Here is a 17,256-nt window from a genome sequence, read left to right as displayed (position 1 = left end):
TGCAGTACCATGAAGTTTGTTCACAGCCACTAGTCCTGGCTCTGTGTTCTGTGCTGTTATTTAGCTGTAATTTACCCCCAAATGTCTTCTAAGAGCCCAGTCAGCAGTGGAAGTGTTGGTATGTGCTAGGCAGCAGCGACCGCTCAGCAAACTCTCCCATTAGACACCGGTCAGGTCCTGAGGGTGCTGGACTAGAGAGGTTCAACCTGTACCTGCCATTTGGTGGCCCCTGATGTATTACAAAAGCAAACGTTTTGCTCCTCAGATAATTCACCATTAGCTAGATATAAAAGTCAGGCAGGCAAGGCAGCTTTAGCTGCAACCAGCAGTTCAAACCCCATCCCTTAGTATCAGTACGGTGTGTGTCCATTCGGTAAGCAATAACAGCAAAGAGTCTCTTACTTACCTCAGCAGAAGGTCTTCCCTCGCCTTTCTCTCTTTTTGCAATGATTCTGTATTGACCTTGAAGTTTAGCATTGATCTACATATATTACACACGCCCATTACAAACACCCAGTACTGGTGGGCTGGGTTTAATGGGGGGGAGGGGGCAAACATCTCCAGATTATTTTGGTACCTACTTTATTTCCTCTTTAAAAGGGGAACAGAATTGTTTTAACACAAACCAGCTTGACCAGAGCCATTCTTGTGAAGAGCGCCACCTTGGAAGTTCGCTTGGTTCTTTTAGTCCAGCAGGACTTCCCCTAGTTAGAACAAAGGCTTTTGGAGAGTCCCTAGCTGCAGGCAGTGCCTCACTGGTACCTGGCTGGCCCACATCCACACAACTGCTATAAAACAAAACCAGAAGTAGGAAATGACCAGCAGTTTACAAGAACTGCATGCTCAACCTCATGCGTTGACCCATCCTGTCATAGACGCTGCTTGCTGAGGGTGTCTCCTGCTAGGGAGTCTTGGGAGCCAGGTAATTTTACTTTGGGGACAAGGAGAGGATGATTATGCATGGGTTCCACTTCAGGAGCGTCAGTCACTCTGTTTTATGAACTGAATTCCACATTTCCTTGTGGCTCATAAACGGAAGAGCATAAACATGTGATTCTGTCAGGGTGAAAAAAGGAGCCAAAAGTTTTGTGTAAAAGTCCAGCTACTTTCACTTCTGGGTACTTGAGTACAATCTAGATGTGTGTGTGTGGGGGGGGGTACTTTTACACAAACTTGTTTTCCAGAGGGACACCAGGAACTTGTATGTAAGTACATTCCTCCGCTCCCCGCCGCAGCTGCACTTTTACTCAAGTAACTTCTGACTCCTTTTTTCACCTCTGGATTCTGTACCTGCCTCCTTTCACTGCAGAGCACCAACTGATGTTAATAGGGGGCTTCCATGGAGATCGAAGGAATCAGTTCTTTATAAATAGTTATTATTTCATGGCCACGTTCACTGTTTCTCAGTGGGAAAGCACGCTCGTCTGTGGGCCCTCTGCTATGTCTCCCATATTTTCTCTTCCTTCCCCAACCTCCTTTCTATCTTTCTCACTTCTTCTCTTTGCATTTTCCTTCCTCCTACCACTCGCAATTTCAACTCCCCCAGGGATTTTTCTCCCACTCCAGAGTTATCAGTGACACAATTGTTAATATTGACATAAGTCTGTCATCATTTTGGTTGACGCTCCAATGAGATTAATGGAGACAGAGCAGCTCAGCTGTCTGAGATGTTGTTTCAGGCTGATTGCAGCATCAGGTAGGCAATGCAACGGCACTTTACCTTTGGTTTGCATTTGGAAGGTCTCCTTCATAAGCCTTAGGATTTTTTCTTTACTCTAGTTTCAGCGAAAGCTGAGATTCTGCCTAATTGGAACGTGTTGTGGCAGTCACACAAACACATCAGATGGGCTGAGTCTGACCCACCAGTGGTATGGTTGATGCCCGTGTTCTACTAGTTCTGCTCTGAAAAATAACAGGAAAGCAAAGGTTCTTAGTGAGGCTGTTGTCCCTGTGTCAAAGGCTCTCAATGTGCAGATTAAAAAGTTCTTTCTAACACCAGTCCTGGAAAGTCACTATAACCAAGCTGGGTTATTTTCCCCTTTTGACTGCATGGTAAGTCAAATTAAGCCCTCATATATATTCCGTGCTATCACCTTTGTGGGGATTACCTCAGTGTAACTGACTGGAATTTAATTGGATTGATTGTTTATAACAGCAGCTCTCAATAAGGGTATGTGTGCCCCAGGGAACTACTCAGATGTCTTGCGGGGGTACACCATTTCATCTAGATATGTGCCTAGTTTTACATCAAACTATCTAAAGATACTAGCACACTCAGTACAAACTGTAATTTCAGAGGCAATTATTTATTTATACTGTTCTGTATACTAAACCCTGAAATGCAAGTACAATTGATTTATAATTACACAGTACGAATGAGAAAGTAAGCAATGTTTCAGTAATAGAGTGCTGTGACACTTTCGTAAGTTTAAGTGAGGTGAAACCTGGGGGTACACCAGACAAATCAAGACTCTGGAAAGGGGTACAGTGGTCTGGAAAGCCTGCCAGCCACTGGTTTACAAGCAGAAGGCAGTTCACTTTCCTTTATGTGAGTAACAAAGTAAAAATGCAAGCGGCGCGAATTCTAAATATACATAAAGAACACGTCTTCTGGCTAGGAAGAGGTGATTTGTACACAGGCTGTTAACGTTGTCTAAAATAATCATTTAAATTGAAAAAAAAAACCCAGCCCACACAGCCAGAGATGGTTCTGCCTCAAAATCACCCTTCCACTGCCTCAGCAAAGAAGAGTTTGGGGCCTCCCTGCACTTTCTACTAGATCTTTGTTCAGTAGTAGTAGGCATCCTTCAGTCTGCATAGACTATGGATCGCGCCCTTCAAAGTTTCAATTGAGGACTTCATTTACAGCATCTACTATGACTATGAAGACCCACACGAGAGTGACAGTCCTTGCTGCATCTCTTGCAGATGTGGTGGGTGTCTGGCAACTCCTTACTGTGCTTTCTGTGCGCTCACTTCTCCTCTGCTAGCTGTCTGATCTTCATCTCGCCCTTCTGAAGGCCCTTGTGTAACCCCTGCCTCCATCTGCTGTGGTCATCTGCTAGTTCTTCCCAGTTGTCCAGCTCGATGTCTACCTCTCTGAGGTCTCTCTTGCAGACATCTTTGTAGCGCAACTGGGGGCGTCCGGGAGGTCTTTTGCCAGAGGCTAGCTCACCATATAGGATGTCTTTTGGAATCCTTCCATCATTCATCCTGTGGATGCGGCCAAGCCAGTGGAGTCGACGCTGCCTGAGGAGGGTGTGCATGGTTGGGATTACAGCTTGCTCGAGGATGGCAGTGTTGGTCACTCTGTCCTTCCGTGATATTCCAAGGATGCGCCTGAGGCAGCGCAAGTGGAAGACGTTCAGCCTCTTTTCCTGGCGGGCATTCAGGGTCCAAGTCTCGCCGCCATAAAGGAGGGTGCTGAGGATGCAGGCTCTGTAGACTTGCATTTTGGTGTGAGTGTACAGCTTGTTGTTATTCCACACTCTCTTGCTGAGTCTGGACAGAGTTGTGGCCGCTTTTCCGATCCTCCTATTTAGCTCAGTGTCCAACGACAGGGTGTCAGTGATGGTGGACCCGAAGTAAACAAACTCGTGGATGACCTCTAACGTATAGTTGTCAATGCTGATTGATGGGTATTCAGCAACATCCTGACCGAGTACGGTTGTCTTCTTTAGGATGATGGTAAGCCCAAAGTCCTTGCATGCTTTGGAGAACTGATCCAGCAGTTTTTGAAGCTGGTCTTCTGTGTGAGACACTACAGCAGCATCGTCTGTGAACAGCATGTCTCTGATGAGGACTTCCCGCACCTTAGACTTGGCTTTCAGCCTTGCAAGGTTAAACAGTTTCCCATCAGATCTTGTGTGCAGCAAGATGCCCTCTGTTGAAGATCCAAAGGCGTGCTTCAGGAGGAGTGCGAAGAAGATCCCGAACAATGTCGGAGCAAGCACGCAAATCTTTGTTCACTTTACACAACTACCACACAGTTGAACAGAATTTGGTGAAGGTGGGCCAAAGACTGGAGCCCAGCTAGAACAGGGGTCTGCAATCCCTGACTCTGTGTGGCTCTTTAAGGACTTCTTTGTGGCTCCTAATGTTATAACTGCAAAGTAAAAAACAAAAAAAACCCCTCATGATTATTTTTGATAAAAGGTGAATGTCTAAAAAGTCAACAATGAACAACTCATATCTAAATAGCAAATGATAGGGGATCTCGAAAGGTTAATCACTCCCACTTTGCGTGCATTGTGGGATATGATACTGTACCTGTCTTTTGATCATGTTGCTAATAAAGTCTTGATTTTGTAAAGGAAAAGGAAGTCTGTGGCATTCCTGCTGTGAAGGGCAACCCACATTTTAAGATAAAATTGAAATTAAATGTAAAGAAAATTAGGCAAAATTAAAGTGGGTTCGGGAGTGAAAGTCAGGAAGATAGTGGTATAAACAGACACGTGAAGTGTGAGGAAACAGATTATATAAAAACTTTGTCGACATCCTGCAGTAAACCTATATCACATTACCAAACATTGTGTGGGCACAGTTGTTAAAATATAGGTTTTTTTTTAACATGGTATGGTTTGACATTAGTTATTAAGAACTATCTCATATTCAAGTGCATTGCAGCTCTTGAATTATTAAGCTTTTTACTGAATTTGAAAACAAATGGCTGCTGTTGGTATTTTGGTTGCTGACCCGAGCTAGAATATCAGCAGAGTTGTGCAGGAATTGTCTCTTTCCCTTAATAGAAGTTCCTAACGTTTGTAATTTCAAGTTGCATGCATACCTCTAGTAGAGACAGTGAGTAAAATTGATCTGAATCAAAAATGGAGCTCAAAAGCAGAGCAGGACACTCCTGGAATAAAGCCTAAGGCCTACTGCACAGCCTGATTCGGACCCTCCTTCCTGCCAGTCCAGCATACTGTTGACATGTTATTGGGTCAGCATGGTTTGGAGAACTTAACTGGACCCATTCGAACAAGTTACTCTTGAGAAGTGAACTGTGAGTTAGGAACTGTGGGCAACAAATAGGAGACCAAGTGTTAGGTCTTCACTGAACTATTCTCACCTAATGATCAGTCATAAATCCACATCCACCCCAATGCACCCTCTAGAACAACCTGTTACTCATTGCATTGTGGATTGCTGTCTTCCAACATCTGACTCAGTCTCACTTCCAGCCCCCTGGCCCATAATTTTAAATAAATATCTGTGTAACTATTCCAAATTAGGGAATCACTTTAAAATTAATAAAAATAATTGGGTATTTTAAGGTGTCTTGAGAATGAAGTGCTGGGCAAAGGCAGTGAACCCCCCCCGCCCAAATGCTTCAATTGTTAATATCCTTGGAGGCAAAGGAAGCTGAGAGATCCCACGGGGTGGAGAATTGCTTATTTCTCATAATCTTGGAGGTTATCTGAATACATAACTTGCAGTTGTTCCACGTGAACCACCCATCTTGACTTAGTGGCATGGTGTGAGACAGCCACCACAAGTTCTGACACACAGTGACTGGGAGAAGAACATCCTGAAGCAACCTTGACCTACTGGACGCCTGGCCCTAACACGTTCCCAGGGCTCACAACACAGTAGGTTTCACTTATCCCCATACTCAGTCATCTCTACTCTTATAGTTTCAATTCATAGATTATGTTCTGTGGCCAGTCTGCATAGGCCAAACACAGAACACAGGAGAGAAACTGTGTCTGCCACAGCCCAGGAACAGCATGTGTTTTAAGAATAACGTGACTCATGGCACTAAGGCAATCAGAGGAACGCCACTAATTCATACCTACAGACACTTCCTGGTTAAAAGGACTCTGTTTATTGCTTAAGAAAATTGTTCACATAATCACTCTAATGAATTAATATTTATTCCCTTGTGGGACTGAGAGCCTTTATGAAAGGTCAATTTACTTGCCACTGAATCATATTTAGAGATGTCATTATAAGCTTTCCTCACATGGGTACTCACGCAACACAGGCACCACACTTGTCAGGAACGAGGAGTTGATGTTGAAGGTGAGATGCTCATTAGAATACATGGCAAGGAGGTGTGCCTCCTTTACCTGGGCCACCTACTTTACCTGAAGGCTTTGGGAGACATTCAGAATAGTGGGATAAACAAGGCTTTGGGATGGTGGGAGATCAAGCTTACCAACTGATAGACTGTGGTCTGAGTCCCCAATTCTGGAATTCAGTGAAGAGAAGCCCCCTCACTTTGCTAAGCAGCACGGGGACTACTTGGGTAATTACTGCAAAGAGCCTGACTGATCTGTACTTAACTAGAAGTGTCAGTTATTCATCACCTTCACAGATGACTAAACTCCCAGCACTTCTGACCAGCACAGAACATCATTGCTCCTTTCTGACAGTTCCACTAATTAAGCTTATGGCTCCTCTCCGAGAGACAGTCACATTCCGATGTGACAAATGGTAGTGCATGTGATATGTGGTTACGTCAGTGCTAGCTGATGCAACTTAGATGCTGCAGGACCAGACAAGTGGGTTTGTAGGATGAAAGATAATCAACAAGAAGCATAAGTCAAAGTAGAGGAGGCCTATGTGCTTTTCTCCACTGCAACTCCATCCACTCTGGTCACTCAAATTTACACTGATTCACATGATTAAATTACATCAGTTTACATCTCCATTGAAGACGCCCCTGAGATTTTCCTGGTATATCCTGTCCTTACAATGTAAGAGTGATTAACATTACCAATGCTCCAACGCTCCCCTTAAAACACAAGGGTTTCCCAATCCCAATACATAGCATAGACACATGAATCCTACATTCAGTGCCAGACACTGAGTCACTTCTTATGGTTCTGTACAAGCACACGGACTGGGAGTGCACCAGTCTTGACTTGTGCTCGGGTTTCAGCTTTGTGCTTTAACGTGAAGATGAGGGCTCGCACTGTCCGCCGATATGGGGCATTAATGAGACGGGAAGAGAGATGAAAAGCTTCTCGCTCAATATTTTCAGCCAGTGGGTGATCAATCTGAAAATAGCAAAGTGTAAAATTAGATCCTTACATTTAATAAGGAAACCAACCGATTGAAATTAGAATTTGGTGGTTTTCAGAGTTTCTTCATTAATCACCTCAAATTCAAGGAAATCTACTTCCCATCACATGTGAAACAGGAAGAGCAATTTAATTCCACTTGAGCAATTAAAGAACAAGGCAACTTGGTCAATCGCAGGGAACTTATTCACATCTCCAGCTGGGAGGCCAGGCTTTGCCCTCACAACAGGACACCAATTTGCAACCAGCTTTGGGTATCAAGTTCAACTGCAATTACAAACTAGACTGCACTCTCTCCATAAAACTAATATTTGATCCTTCTGATACAAGGCACCTTGGATACTATTTTCAGCTAGATCCCTAATGCAATTCTAAGATGCTCCAAATACTTGGGAGCTTTGCCTGGTGCTATATAGGGAAATGTAGGCTGTGTATGTGGCAGAAACTCTAATTAAGAATGCAGAAAGGGATATGCTAAATGTTAATTATGAAGTTATTGCTGCAGCATGTGCCAAGATCTGTAATTTGGCACAACTTAGAAATGTAAGAAATAAACAGTAAAGGAAGAAATGAAACCTCCACTGCCCACACCGCACTTTTAATTTCATTTTTGCTTTTAGTGATGGGGAATCTCCCATACTTTCAGAGATGGGAGACTCCAAAATGTGAGTTATTAGAGTTTTATTCCCCCTCTTAATCTTTGCCCCATTTTATTCCCCCTCTGCTGCCCAGCTTCCAGTTGCCCTTGTCCTTGCACATCCCTTTCTGACCCACTTAATTCTTATATCTTGTCCCCATCTGCAGATTCCCTCTCCATTGTCCTTAAACTCCCAAATCTTGGACTCCCTCCTTTTTCTGTGACTGATTATACATCTGACTGATCCATGCTGAAGCAAACTGCACCTGATGGTAGGTGCACTCCAGGGAGATTCATGCCTATTGGGGAGCAGTCAGTGTTTTCCTTGCCATCCTTTCACACAAGTCCTGTTAAAAGGGGGCATTTTTAATCTCTGGCAGAACTGCCCTGCCTTGTCCCCGGTATCTCTGCACAGCACTGCCTATTTTTGAAGTGGAAGCAATTGGCGTGGTGGAAGGCACACTGCGGGTACCTTGTGCAACGGAATCTCCGTCTGCTCACAGTGTCAGACCCCTGTGCTAGAAACTCGCGCAGATCCCAAGGGATGGATTTGAACAAGCCACGGACTGTATTACAAAGCCAGTCTCTTGAGTCAGCCTGATGGACCCCAACTTTAACCCACCTTTTGGAAGGGGACAGATGGGAACTCCCTTTGGAACGTATCAATCGTTCCTTACATAACCAGAGGGTTCATTTTCCTTAAGACCATGTAAATAAAGCTAAACACCACACTACTTTTAACTCTAACTGCTGAGTGCATATCACTTGACTTGCTATTTAAAGGATAATTAATGAATAAATTAAAAGGATAATTATTATGGAGTTTAATATACAAGGCAAAAACTAATCATTAAGCCTTACAGCACGTCTTGTTCACTGCCTTAAAGATACCACAGGGATCTAGTATTTACCACCTCTTTATATATCATTGACCCGTCTCTGTACATTTTTGTAATAAGTTTAAATTTACAAATAAATACAATTTCTCTGAAACACAAAACAACCAAAGGGTATTGTGCAGGTTTTATAACTAATAAATAGCAGTCTTCCATATTAACTTCCTCTTTCCTTGTGCAATCTAAGCATAAGAAACCCAGCGGTTTCCTGTTTGTGCAGTGTGTATATGAGAGCAATGCCAGACACATATTCACTTTTGTTTTCACCAGCCAGAGCAATCTGGCCAAAGAAAAACAAATTCCTTTTGTAGAAACCCCAATAACAGAGAACTCTTTATGCCGCAGGCTACCTATATACTCTCCTTACAGCTAATAAATAGAGCATTAAGAGTATTACCTCTAGTTCCAGAGCACTGCAAAGTAGCTTCCGTGCATTCTTTCTGAGGGTTTCTGTTTTGGGATCACTCCTTACTTCTATTGATGGCTTGTTTGAATAATCTTTGATGAAAGTTTGCCACTCCGTGTAAATGTCTTTTGCAAGATTGGCCACGTCAGGGTCTGAATGTTTGCACATCTTATTCACTGTGTGACCTGCCAAAAGGAAGCAGCAAGAGTTTGTTCAACTTTGGTGTGTAGTTAAGTGTAATCCAGACAGTCAGTGCGTATTAGTGACAAAACAGCTATAAAGCATTATAGTTCAGACCACTGCAGTAGAAAACTAAGCACTTGATATGAATGCAAATAAGAAAACACTGAGGCCAGTGTTTGTATAGTCTTTATTCGCTGATTCAGTAGTGATTTTGCTTGAGTAACTTCCTAGGTGCTCAGTTATCCAGCTGTAAAATGGACATGGCATTTCCCTAGATCACTGAGGTGCGTAGTCAGGTGCTCAGACAATACAGGGTTATACAAGTACATAGAAAGATGGTAAACCTAATGTAAAGCTTTCAGGATTGGGCCACACAGAATAAAAATGATAGCTATAAATTTATTTGAGGAAGCAGATGTTAGATGATCTTTGAAATGTTTTTACATGCAAGTGAGCAAGTATGACTCCACTCAGTGTTTTCCAACCACCACCAGTGACATTTCTCATGCCCCCAGAAATACACCACTGCACAGGCTAGGAAATATGCCTTTTGAAAGGGGCTCTCTTACCTAACAGTGGTTTTTAGCCTGTTTTCATTTGCAAGTCCCTAAAACATTTTCAAAGGGGTCCATGCAGACCACAGGTGAAAACCACTGACCTCACATAAAGCAGAAGGTATAGTTCCCATTCGTCTGCTTAATATTGATATTTGTCTGCTTGATATAGTTCCCATTCGTCTGCTTGATACCCTGGGATGAACGGTATCCCTGCTGAAATTTTCAAAGCAGCACAACCAGTGTCACTTGAAGCCTTTCACAACATCCTGATCAGCATCTGGGAAGAAGATGACATGCCCAAAGACTTTAAGGATGCCACAACCATCTCGCTCTTCATGAACAAAGGCAACAAAGCTGACTGTGGAAATTACCGGGGCATCTCCCTTCTCTGTACTGCTGGGAAGATCTTGGCTCGAGTCATCCTCAACCGTCCGATCACCAACATCTCAGAGGAGAACCTACTAGAGGCACAGCGTGGTTTTCATCCAGGCTGCAGCACCACTGACGTGATCTTTGCTGTTTGTCAGGTCCAGGAAACGTGCAGAGAGCAGAACTTGGATCTGTATGCTGTCTTTATAGACCTGACCAAGGCGTTTGACACCGTCAACAGAGAAGCCCTGTGGATTATCCTGTCAAATCTTGGCTGCCCGAGAAGATTTATTAACCTCATACGCCTGTTCCACGATGACACGACTGGCTTTGTTCTTTCAAATGGCAAGTCCTCAGATCCATTTGAGATATCCAATGGTGTGAAGCAAGGGTGTGTGCTGGCCCTAGTGTCATGCAACCTCTTTTTCAAGTGCGTCCTCAGCCACGCAGTTAGGGACCTGGACCATGGAGTCTACATAAAATACAGACTTGATGGGTCACTTTTCATCCTTTGTCATCTGAATGCTAAAACCAAGACGCTTGAGAGGCTCATCCTTGAAGCCCTTTTTGCTGACGACTCTGCACTTATGGCACACAAGGAATCTGATCTCCAGCTCATTGTCAACAAGTTTGCTGATGCCACTCGCCTCTTTGGTTTGACCATCAGCCCAGGAAAGACCCAGGTGCTGTTTCAACTTGCTCCAGGATCTGCTGCTCTCCCCGCTTCAATCTTTATTGAAGGAACAGAGTTAAAAACAGTAGAGGAGTTCAAGTACCTTGGCAGTGGGACAGCCGACGATGGCTCCCTTGGCAAAGAAATCAATGCCAGAATCTGCCAGGCCAGCCAGGCAGTAGGACGTCTGAGAGTGCGAGTGTTGAATCAGCACAATATCCAACAGTCCGCGAAACTGAAAGTGTGCAAGGCTGTAGTCCTGACCAGTCTCCTGTATGGCTGTGAAACCTGGACCTTGTACAGAAAACATATAAAACTGCTGGAGCACTTCCACACGCAGCCTGAGGTCAATACTGCACATTCGATGGCAGAACAGAGTTACGAACCTGGAAGTCCTGGACAGAGCAGGAACCATGAGCATCAAAGCCATGATTCTGAAAGCCCAGCTTCGCTGGTCAGGACATGTCATATGAATGGAGGAGTCGAGAATCCCTAAGCGACTCCTCTACGGTGAACTCTCCCAGGGCAAAAGGAATCAAGTTGGGCCTCGCAAGAGATATAAAGACTGCGTGAAGGCCAACATTGCTCATGCTGGTTTAAAACCAGATCAGCTAGAGCAGCATGCAAAAGACCGAACAGGCTGGCGTGCTCTTGTATGACACACGTATGACAACTCTGAAGAGCAGCAACATGTGCACCTCATTGATGCTCATGAGAGGAAGAAAGCAACAGCAGCAGCCGCACCAACAGAGCCAAGACATTTCCCTTGCCTCCCCAGAGAACGTCCATGCCATTCAAAGCTTGGACTTCTCAGCCACATGCGAGTCCACAACCAATGAGCCTGCGCAAGCTCAAGACGTTATCGTCAGACATGATGGACTACCTACTACCTACTGCTTGATATTCATTTCTAACTGAGAACACTACTGGCCAGAAGATGTTAGTGTTAGTCCTGAGGTTTCATATGGCACAACTGTGCTTCATCTGTCTCTGGGTCAGATCTGATACAGGATGGGTCAACGTGCTAAAAATGGCAGACTAGACTATAAAATTCAGACCAGAAGGACAGATCATTCCTCTCTGTCCATGCACAGTGAGGGCCCCCTTTTGCACAGAAAGGAGGGGGTCAGCTATTCTCCCTCTCCAGTACGTCGTGGGGTGATCTTCGCAAAATCAGGAGCTGCACAAAGAGAGAGCCAAGAATTGATGGCTTTGTTCAAACTCTGTCCCCTGCATCATGTGAAAATTAATCAAGTAATAGAAGTGTTATGTGCATATAGCGACCTCCACGTGTGGGAGTTGTTGGAGAGGAAAGGGGCACCGAGGCAGCTGTAACGAAGGTGCAAAGCCTCTTTGCTGATGGCTTGGACCTCCAGCATATCCTGGAGACTTCTCTGAGTTTCCAGATGGTGCCACATCTCATTCCAAAGAGGAAGAACCACCCTTGACCTATCAAGGAGGAACTATGTGGAGATTTCCTCCTCATCAGTCCTTATCCTACATATTTCACCATGGAAGGGAGTGACCCAGGTGGGGAGGGCTGGTGAAGGGAGATACAGGGGGACACTGGGCACATGAGCTCCAGCCCCAGCCAGGGAAGAGCTGGGACAACCCCCTGTACCCCAGACCCTGCCTCTCCCCACTCCTGCTCTGCCTGTACCTGGCCCCTGTATGGCTTCCTCCCTGTCTCTTCCCTCACCCCCCTCTCTCAAGTGCTGTGGCTGGGGAAGACTAACTGGGCTGAGGGTCCAGCACCATCAGCAGGGATGCAGCCCACCCACACTCACTGACAGCAGCGGGGAAAGCACAGCAATGCAGCCTCGGCTCATTCTGCTTCCTGAGGATGAGTGTGGGGGCAGTCCCACCCTCTCACCCAAGCGACGCAGTCAGGATGCAGAGTGAGCAGGGACTGCGTTACTGTGCTTCCCCCACTGTTGCCAGCAAGTGGGGGGCACACCCCTTCTGCAGGCATCAGGCTCCCTAGCTAGTCCCTGAGCTACCCAGAGCCTCTGGGTCTGCCAGCTGCTGGCTAGCCCCTCACCCCTCCCTCCCATGGCATTGTCAGGGAGAGCGCACGAGACCTTTCACATGCTGCCTATTGACCTAGCCCTTGATTATAAGCAGGAAACATCCAAATACTTGTGAATAAATCAAGAACTTTCTTTTTTTCTGTACTAAGATTTTGCAGCCTATGTAGCTACCTACCACCAGGATTTTATGCAACAATAAGATAAAGTGCTTAGGACCATCACTGAATACTGTCAACCATTCCCTGTGTATGGAAAAATTCAACAAGCAAAGGACACAAATGGATCTAATTTTCACTCTAAACTAGATACAAAATGCACCTATTTTTGTGGAAAGTAACACATCCTTAGAAGGTATTTTCTTCTTTAATTCTCCCAGAGCTTCAATCAGATTCTCCTTAGACTGGTCAGGAAGCTCCAGAACAGATTTCCATCTTTTTATGTCTTCTACAACCACGACTCTCTGAGAAAAAAAAGAAGTCATTAGGAAAGTGGAATATTCTTATTGTGAATAAAGATATTGGTCTTCATCTCTGCTAATGGGGCTGTTATCGACAAATGAATTATTGATCATGACAGGAGCCAGAGCAGAGAATATGTGATGGTCCAAAATGATGGGTAATTGCTTGAGAGCAGCTCCCTGTTGTAAATCAGGACAGAAATATCTACAAGGCAAAGCGAGATTCTTTATCTTATTCTGCCAAATACAGGACACTCAGCTGCAAATATCTCCTAGGAAAATAAGGCAGTTATGCAGGTATTCAGACATTGAGAAGCTCACTGTAAAAATGGCTTAATAAAGACAGGAGGAGAGGGAGTAGCTGGGAGAAACAGCTTCTTCCAATATTTCTAGTAGCAACTAGGTACCAACGAAGGCCTGAATCTGTCCCACTTCTGTTTTCAAATTCACAAATCTCAGAGTGCATAGCAGCAGCTGAGACGGAAGGGAGCTATGGAACACCACTGAGGGTCTGAAAGAAGCCAGTCATTAATAGGTCTCACATTTACATTCTGCCTTTCAGCCCAAAGCATCTTGCTGTGGAAATCCGTATTACCAGATTACAAGCAGTGTGAAGAGTAGTGCAAGACCTTTTACAATTGTTCAGCAAAAGTAATACAGCAGGCGTGCTGTCCGAATCCTCCACTTGTACCAAGGAGCTATGATCTAAATTTAAGACAAGGAAACACTTTTCCGCTCTGTTTGCAAAGCATCTAGCAGGCTGAGCTCCTGAGCTGAGACTCGTGACACAGGTGTTACCATAAATAATAATAATAATAATAATAATAATAATCACTTTGGTGCAGGATAACCCGCCAAGGGAAAACAATGAGAAAACTACCACTCAAGAAAGCTTTATAAGAAGGGAGGGTGAGGAGCATGCCTACAGATTGTCCTTTTCAATTATTTAAATCATGCCCAGATGCTACAGTGATGGGTGCATTAAAAATGCTCAGATACAGACTAACTAATGGCTATGCAGGAATCACTTTTCTTGTAGGTGTGATGCAACACGTTACTCCTAATTTAAAGACAAAATCTTGCAGTTAGGATCTTAATAGGAGCAAACTTATCACCCAGTTCCCACTTCCAGCAAGATCAAGAGGAAGAGAAAGTGCTGGGTAAGACAAATAAATTACTATTAATGGCCAGTTACCAGGGGCCTCTCCTTCTCCTTCTCAAGCACAGAGTTCTCCAAATCTTAATGCCAGCTCACTACGGATATTTAGGAAACATGCATTATCTCAGAGAATCTTTGTCATACTCTTTTAATCTCATGCAGGGAGGGTGGTGTTGGATCCATCTAAAAATCCTAAATGAATCTCACAATACATTCTTGCTGCCTATTTAAACAGTGTATACACATCTTATATTCTTTAAATACGTGTACGAATATGATCATGCACTTGATTAATAGGCATATTAGAATGACAATTCCACTTTAGTGTTGCTACTTAGAATGTTCTCACTTTCCATAGGTTTCAAATGACCTCATATATCACAACCATACTCTGTACTTATGTTTTCTGCAAGGAATTATGGGTTCAAGTTTCAGTTACATAGAAATACATATGCACATGGCTAAATATGCAATTACTCAGTATGAGCAGCAAAATATATATATGTGCAACTTTACAGGCCACCTGAGATGGGCTGAAAGATTGACCTTGTGGTTTTTTTCATGTTGTTGTTTTGTTTTTGTGATTCATCATAAATCTTTCTAATTAAATTCTAAATCTATTGAACATCCTTTATAAAGCTTACATAGCACAGAATCACATACTCATATGGCTATGATCTGAAGAAGTGGGTCTCTCCCATGAAAGCTCATCAGCTAATAAATTATTTTGTTAGTCTTTAAAGTGCTACTGGACTGCTTTTTTGTTTTAATATGTCACCACATTTCTTAGCACTGTTTACAGAATACCTTTCAATCTGATAGTGCCTATCCATTGTCCTGACTGTATATTTACAGAGCACACACCACTGAACTGCAGCCAGTGAGTCAAGACGACTGTTTTCAAGTGAGGAAATAAATCACTTCTAAAATTGAAGATGGGGATAAACTTGGACATGAACTGACCATAAATACTAAAGTTAGAATTTTGGACAGAACAACAGGACTAACACCAACTTTGCAAACATTTATCACAAGATCTTCAATGACCGCATGTGCTTAGGACCCCAGATTTCTTTCATTCAACAAACAGTATTTCCAGCAGTCCACTGCCCCCTTGTGGTGTGGTGAAGCATTACCTCAGTATTGAGAAGTGTCAACTAAATTACCAATACCATTTCTTGCAGCAACCTGGGCTTCCTCTGAAGGTGTCTCATTGAGCTATTGACCATGCTTAAGCCTATGAGATCTGATAAGCCTAATGATGTATGCCACCAGAAGTCTATAACATGAGAACTAAAGACCTAGAGTGCAGGACCAGCAAATTGGTATTGGTGCACCATGAACATGAAGGATTCACATCCAGCTGGAGGTAAGGGTAGGCCGTATTTCTTTCCACCACACACGCATTCTAACTACAGAACTCCTGATGCTTAAGTGAAAGGGTTCAGCTACACACTGCCCAATTTTACAGGATGTTGAATGGGACTGTTGCATACTGGATTCTGAAACACTGATTATCTGATATCACCACTCATGGGGAAGGGTGGGAAGTGATCCCATTTTAGTGTTAATGGCCCGAAAGAAAATTAAAATAGCCCGACATCTAAGCATCAGATATGAAATATTCTGACTCAGTAGAACCAGATGTTCACATCTCAACAGGAACAGAGAAGGAGCCATGTTAGTCTATATACTATCACAACAGAAAAGCAGTCAAGTAGCACTTTAAAGACTAACAAAATAATTTATTAGGTGAGCTTTCACGGGACATCTCAACAGGGTGAGTAACACATTAATATTTCAAGATCCATATATGATGTTGCCTCAGTTTATGGTGTCCAACAATTATATGAGCTTAAAAGCTAAGGTCCATCTACTTTAGATAAGCATTAAATGTTTTATGGCCCTTCTTGTAATAGGCCTTTGCTCCAGTCTTTGGACAACATGTGTTGCTCCTTGCTGTCCTGTTGTTTGTCGTCTTGGCTGCTGTCCACCTCAGAGGCAGCAACATTTCAGGGGTGCTATAGGTATTCTCAAGTGCTCTGTTATCCCTTGGGACAGAAACTGCAATATGAACGACATCAGGCCTATACTGGAAAATACTCTACTGATCTCTTATCCATTTCCTTTGCCCTCCCCACTCTTACCTTCAGAGATTCTATAGTGGCTTGCTTGTAAACCTTTTCTCCTGGATCTCTTTTCCTAGGGCTTTCTTGATCTTTGGGTTTTCGTATCACAAATCTATCCATGATAGACACTGACCGATCTCCAAGTTTTTGAGTAGGTGCAGCAGCTGTTTCAGTAAGAAAACAATTGCCCGCCTTCCATTATAAAACTGTTCTGGATAATATTGACTTAACTTAAAATTCAGATTGTACACAGGACTAGCACCAAACATAACCTAGAAGCATGAGCTGCAGGAGGAGGCATTGTGGGCTGTATTACACTAAGCCACGAATACAATGCAGGTGTGGGGCACGAAAAGGAGGGGGGGAGGGGACTTGGGCTGCCACCCTGTGTGTCCCTGGGGCTGGAGCCTTGGGGTGGCAATGCACGGTACCCAGCGTGGAGGAGGAGGACACAGTGCACGAGTTAAACGTGTCTCTGGGGATGGGCGTGGGGTGTGCGGCTCACGCCCCGGGGGAGAAAAGGAAGTCGGGGGGGTCGGCACGGTGAAGGCGGGGGGGGGGGAGTTGGGTGCGCGGCGGCCGGGGGCCCGGGCTGCTGCTCATCGGGAGCGGGTGGGGGCCGCCTGCGGGATGGCGGGGGTGGGGGGCGGGCGCACGGACAGGGCAGTACTGACCTCGGAGAGGCCGCTGGTTTCCCGGTTCCCTCAACCTACTCGCGAGGCCCATCCCGGAAGT

The 17,256-nt window shown here is 44.3% G+C and overlaps 1 protein-coding gene across 2 annotated transcripts; it reads right to left on the bottom strand.

The window, feature by feature from the left end:
- Positions 1–3,123: 3,123 nt before the first annotated feature.
- TCEANC2 (transcription elongation factor A N-terminal and central domain containing 2) lies at positions 3,124–17,235 on the bottom strand. 2 transcript variants are annotated; one of them, XM_075002489.1, is made up of 5 exons: positions 16,540–17,045; positions 13,095–13,236; positions 8,956–9,149; positions 6,793–7,001; positions 3,124–4,105 (listed from the first exon to the last, which is right to left on the bottom strand). In XM_075002489.1, the coding sequence occupies exons 1-4, from the start codon at positions 16,639–16,641 to the stop codon at positions 6,813–6,815; spliced, it is 627 nt and encodes a 208-aa protein (XP_074858590.1). In that variant the 5' UTR covers positions 16,642–17,045; the 3' UTR covers positions 3,124–4,105; positions 6,793–6,812. The 2 variants fall into 2 exon arrangements, with proteins under 2 accessions (XP_074858590.1, XP_074858589.1); XM_075002488.1 differs by lacking the exon at positions 3,124–4,105 and adding an exon at positions 17,196–17,235 and having other exon boundaries at positions 4,123–7,001; positions 16,540–16,685.
- Positions 17,236–17,256: the final 21 nt, after the last annotated feature.

Source organism: Carettochelys insculpta, chromosome 9 (assembly GCF_033958435.1).
Source record: "Carettochelys insculpta isolate YL-2023 chromosome 9, ASM3395843v1, whole genome shotgun sequence".
Taxonomy (NCBI): Eukaryota; Metazoa; Chordata; order Testudines; family Carettochelyidae; genus Carettochelys; species Carettochelys insculpta.
This window is presented reverse-complemented; position numbering and strand designations above follow the sequence as displayed.